At 47.6% G+C, this 5963-nt stretch overlaps 1 protein-coding gene across 1 annotated transcript; it reads right to left on the bottom strand.

The window, feature by feature from the left end:
* Positions 1-478: 478 nt before the first annotated feature.
* LOC103811622 (interferon regulatory factor 4-like) lies at positions 479-4921 on the bottom strand (the record flags this gene model as incomplete). The annotated part of the gene is made up of 5 exons (XM_009084607.1): positions 4621-4921; positions 3942-4128; positions 3067-3155; positions 2368-2509; positions 479-586 (listed from the first exon to the last, which is right to left on the bottom strand). Coding segments are annotated over exons 1-5 (730 nt in total), but the record flags the coding sequence as incomplete, so codon positions are not given.
* Between the last annotated feature and the right edge of the window lie 1042 nt (positions 4922-5963).

Genomic DNA, 5963 nt, shown 5'->3' with positions numbered 1-5963 from the left:
ATAACTTCCCTTTTCTTTCCCAAATGTCTTTTTTTTTCACCAAGAATAATGAATCAGAGCAAAGCCAGATGGCACCAGCAGGAGCACAACAAGGAACCCAGGTAAGAACAAATTTTGTGGGGGCTCCTCCTGAATGAAAAACTGAATCTTAAGTCACTGACCCCCCAAAGATTTCCAAACTCCCCTAGGAAGGCTTCATTTGACATCTCACCAACACAACCCTGCATTAATACTGTGAGCCAGCAAAGCACTTCCACTAACTTTAACTGCCTCCAACCCTTGGAGGTGGGGCTAGAAGTACTTAAGTATCCTGGAAAGCAGAGGCCTAAGACCATACAACAAATTAATTCATTAAAGAGGTGGGGTTTTTTTAAAATCTTATTTCCTTTCACCAGAAAGGAGAGATGGTGCCTGGGCAGGTCAGAAGTGTGAGTCTCTTGTCAAGCTCCCCAGGAAGCCTGGGGACTTCGGACCTTACCTGACAGGGCGAGGGCTTCACCAGACCTTATGCTTGGCTCAATCGGGATGCCAGGAGTCTGGGACTCAGGAGGGGCACAAGCATAAAAGGTTCCTGTCACCTGACAACCTGTTTTCACAAACAAAAGTCAGTGACAGCGGCCTAAATCCTAAAGCCTAAATCCTAAATCCTAAAGAAAATCTTGGGCAGAGACCACAGCAATGCAAAACTGAGTTTTCCAGCCCCAACAGTAACTCTCTTCCCCCTTCTTAAAAAGGTCCTGTTTCTCAATTTTTCCAGGTATGCCAACTCTACCAATCACTCCAGATGTTACTTGGACTCAAATCTTTATTTGAGTCTGCATGAAATACTCCCTTAGCATTTCAGTATTCCTTCCTAGTCCTTTTCCTTACCTGACATGTTATTCTATTACAGAAATAATTTACATTTTTAACTAGAACACAGTCCTCTTAAAAGTCACCTGCATAAAACAATCCATTTGTATAAGAAATTTTACTATCACAGGTGTAACAATAATGCGATTAATACTGTTTAAATGTAGGTAAAGAAGAATGTGCAGCAGGAGATTATTAGGGTTTTATTACCAGGACTACTATTAGACTGTTCCAAGAGATGCCTTTCAGTAAGCGGATTACAACATAGGCAATGGATGCTTTTCCTCTGTTTCTTAATGTCAGTTAAAGTCTTTGGAGGACAATGCAAGTGACTTGCAGGCAAGTGCACACTACCTTTCCCAATGGCAGAACCCATCACAATTGAGCTGGAGCACTAAAAAACACCCACATCCCTTGACACATTCTAGAGCCCAATGAGAAGCCCAACACCAGCCACTAACAACTGCCTCCAAATTCAGCAAAGCATTCAAACTGCTGCAGAGGATGTACTTCAGGGCAGAGTTCATTCAGCTTACTACCTTGATTTTTTTATTGGCAAATAGCTCAACTGAAAGCAAAGGATTCTGCTTAATAATTCCAATATACTGCCAACAAAAGTTGCAGTGCACTGAGCATTTAATTTTGAGCAGACTCGAAAGATTTCTCTGCACTATAACCTCTAGAGAGCTGTCCTCTGAAAATGTAGCATCTTTTCTCACTTCCCATCCTTTCCTGCCCTTCTGAACCAGCTGATTCTCCTCACAAAGCAAAGGCCTGCATCCTCAGGTGAGTTACCCTGCAAGGGTCTACAGCACACAGTTCCCTTTCTCTCACGCTTCATTCCCTGCAGGCTTCAGCATTGCCAATTTTCACAATTCAGGCTTTTTCCTAAGGATGAAGAGCTTGGAAAGCAATGATTATGTCAGGCTTTGGTACTGCGAGATCTTCAGGGAAGGGAATGTCCCTTTATTCTGTTTCTGCAGTACCAGCCCCAAGGGAGTCTCAATCCATGACAAGTTGCCCACTGTTGTAGCACTAAAATAAAGTAATAATTCAGCTTTCCTCTTGGGAGAATAATGCCAGTCGAACCCACAAGGCTGGAGGGAAACCCTCACTGATGTGTGCCCTCAAAAAGTTCAAAATCAGAAAGACAAGCTAAAGAACATATGTTCCCATTTGGGATTTGGTGGGGGGAGGTTGGTTGCCTTCTTTATGGCTCAGGGCTTTTGAGACAGCTGAGGTCTTTTGGGGGATGACTTCTATCAGTTCAGAGGACCACACAGCCCACACACCACACATATGGTGGCAGTGAATGCAAGTGCCAAGACAAAAGCTCTTGCCATGGACCTGCAGCTTCTTTTGAAGGGAACCCAGCACTCCTCCCTGTCCACTTATGTTAATTCCAATTAAAGCCACAAATAATAAACCTGAAATCTGAGGTTCCTCTAGGTGACCAACCTAGAAGAACCTCAAGAAGAACCTTAGGCAAGCAGCCGTAAAAGGGGAGTGTCTTACCATTTTCACAGCCAGGCCCTTGCCAGTGATGACTGCGAGCTGCGAAGGGGACACTGGCACACTGGTAGGGAATGTCAGGATGTGGCTGCTCCGGGGCAAACTCCCTCCAGTTCCGTTCATGGGGCACCATGTAGTTCGGTACCTATTCAATGAGATACTCTTTTACTAGGCAGCTGTCAAAACTAATGCTAGGCATTGCATCAGCTCTCACATCTCAGCTCCTTGATTTTTTCTGCCAAAGTCCATGGAGGTCTAAGCTTTGCCCAGGCTCCACAAATGGCACTTTGCCACCACCACCAATGAGGCTTTCAAATTAGTTTCTCACCACTGGTGTAAATAATAAGCGGAGTGGAATAACAAAAGGCAGTCAAAGCACTGCTGGTAAATGTCTGCTTGGAAGAGCGAGGCTTCATTGGGTGCTTACATTCTGGCATCAACAGAATGGCAGTGCACCAGTATCTATCGTCCAAGAGAAAAGAGCTATTACTCTGGGATAAACAACACCAAGGGAAATTGGTTGCCCTGTGGCCTCATCTGACATTAGAAAAGTTGCTTCTCAGTTTCTCAGTTTTCATAATAAAGTTTCTTCACAGAGAAAACTTGCTCTCCCCCATCAGCAAGGACAGACGTAACACATAGCACAGAAATTATGTTGCTCAATGTAGAAGCACCAAGAGAAATGCTTAACTAATGCCATACCTGGGATGGTAGTGCAGTGTAAGGAGATGTTATTGGAAAGGGATGGTTCATCATTAATGGTTGCTCCTCCATGCTGATCTGTTTTGCACCTATGTTCAACACAGGGATGAAAATAAATTATGTCAACCACATCTTAAGGAAATCTGAAATCGGCACATTGAAGACAAATCCATATGACCTGACACTGAATAAACAAGAGGACCAAAACGCCTTCCAGTGCCTGTTTGGGACTGGATTCCCAGCCCCTCCTTGCAGGCAGCTCCAGAAGGCAGTCCATCCTGCTGGTCTCTCCACTGCTCCACAGCACAGTGGTGCCCAGCCATACCTAGCATGTAATGATGCCAAGCCTTTGCCTCCCACAAGCCCTGCCTGGCACCAGGGACTTCTCAGAGAACAGGCACTGCTGCTGCCTCTGCCCTGGAGGCTGCAGGCTAGGCAACCCTCACTCACAGTTCTTCCCCCCATAGCAGTTACCTACTGCCTGCCTCAAAATGCTCTTCCCTGTATTCAGAACCTACATCCAGCAAGCAATTTTTTTTTTGCCTGTCCCTTATGCTGCCTGCTTGGCTCTCACTACACAGAACTGGCAGGGAGGCTCCAGCTAAAAGAGCAATTCCTCCAGTGACGGGCTGGGCGCCTGTCTGCATGTTCTTGCAAGGGCTCCTTCTCAATGCTCCAACTCAAATGCCAGCAGTCCTCCCACAGACGCAGCCTCTAAAGCCATCAGAACAAGCTGCACTTGAGCCCTGCATTCTGGCTCCTTAAAAGACTTAAAAAGGCTGCAGGGCCATTCCAGAAGGGCATGCTTCAGTCCTTGTATGCTTACAATGAGACATATTAACACTCTGTTACACAGGGAATTGGACATGCTTTACCTTTTTTAGCTCCTTCTGGCACTATTCTGTACACTTTATAGGGATCTGAGATGTCCAGCTGGCTTCTCTCCACAAGTTCTTCAAAGTCATTGCTCTTGTTCAAAGCACACCTTAATCTTGTCTTCCAGGTAGGGGGATCTGGTTTATCAATGCCCTCTCTGAACTTTCCTTTAAAAAGAGCCCAAGCCTGGAAACATTTCAGATAATCAAAAGAACAAGAAACAGAAGAAAAGGAAAAAAAAAAGAAAGAAAAAGAATCAACTACAAGGTATAATGCTTGAAACAGCATATATGTGTGTGCTTATCTGTGCATGAATTTACTCCCTACAGGTTTAGGCTAAGAAAAAAAGCAGCATGGTAAGGTACGAAAAACAGTTCAGCAAGCACGAGAAAGGGAAGAAAATAGTCCAAGATGAATGTGGAAATAGATATGCTGCAATCCCATAAGCATTTAGCTCTACACGGAGAAGCGCGACAGGCTGGGCTGCCCCGCAAACACAGGGAACACCAGGGCACAGCCAGGGCCACCAGTCACACAGCTGGCGGCAGCAGTCAGCCAGCAGAACCACCCTGCAGGGGCGGGTGGCAAGGACACGATGGTGAGGGGCATCACAGAGCCTCTGGGCATCCCTCCTGCCTTGCCTATGTCCCACGGTCCCAGCCCCAGGCTGAGGCTTACCTTGAAGAGGGCAGCATCCTCCTCCCGGTTGTAGTCCTGCTTGCCAGCATGCTTCCAGGGGATGCGGAAGATGCTCTTCTCATCGTTTTCCCACACCAGTCCTGGGTACTTGCCACTGTCTATCTGGTCGATCAGCCACTGGCGGAGTTTCCCGTTGCCACAGCTCACTGAGTTCATCCCGCACTCACCCGGCTCCAAGTTCATGCCACTTGTGTCAGAGGTTGGGTGGGGGATTTTGGGGTGCCCCACCAAGCTGACCTCTCCACACACGTCCAAGCACTGGTTCTGGGGGGCTGCAGAGGAGGGGGAAATGGGAAGGATGGGGGGAGAGGAAAACCCACAGGTGAAGCGCTGGGCAAAGTCCCCACCAGTGGTCCCCAGTCCCTGATGCCACACATACCACACCAAATGCACAGCAGTGTGCAGAGGGCCCCTGGAGGGCCCGGGAAACACGGTACAGAGCCTCAGGAAACTGGGGACAGCCCCTCACAGCCCTCCCCAGGCATTACTCATGCTGCAGACCTTGACAGACTTCCCCCCCGTCCCGACACTGCTTTGCATCGGTGGTTAAAATTTTCATTGCCAGTGACTTAAGGCACAAACCCCCTGTCCTGTTCAGAGTTCGGCTGGGGTTTTACTTTTCAAGCAGAGGAGAGAAAAATTGCATAAAATGTGTTCCTATATGCCATTGCACATATGCGATATTAGACACACGCACACATCTTGGAGGGCTTCACATGTAGTTAAAACTTACATGGCATCTATCTATAACATCAAAGTAGTTTTCACAAGCTCACTTCAGGAAGATACATAATATCCTATACATATCTACCCCTCCAACTGCTCCCAGCACACATACATAGTAACATTCAAATTCATACATTGAATATACCTAAAAGTGGCAAGACAGCAACCCACAGAGCCTGGCATAAGGGCACTGTCCCCAGGGACGTGGGAGCTTGCAGCCCACCACACAGAGCCCTAGCTGCACGCAGAGGTGTACAAAAGCACAGGGAGCGGTGGCGGCTCCGCAGCGATAGGCACTGGCTAGAAAGGTGTTAATGTCAGGACACCGACACCAGTGATGGGGACCTGGCACCAGGTTTGGCTCATCGATCTGAAAAACTGCTTGAGTGCCTGAAAGCTTAGATTGGTGGGGTATCCCCACCACCACCTTACATCTAACAAAAAAAGTGATTCCTCACCCAGGAATCTTCGCCTCTATGCACGAGGAGCCTCTCAGAGTCCCTTGCCAGACAGGTGCACACTGCCGTGGGCAGATGGGCAGCTCCGCTCCGCATCCCTTACAGCCCTCCCGGACCCCAAACCCAGTGCCCTCCCAG

This window comes from Acanthisitta chloris, unplaced genomic scaffold, assembly GCF_000695815.1.
Source record: "Acanthisitta chloris isolate BGI_N310 unplaced genomic scaffold, ASM69581v1 scaffold36461, whole genome shotgun sequence".
NCBI classification, from domain to species: domain Eukaryota; kingdom Metazoa; phylum Chordata; class Aves; order Passeriformes; family Acanthisittidae; genus Acanthisitta; species Acanthisitta chloris.
This window is presented reverse-complemented; position numbering and strand designations above follow the sequence as displayed.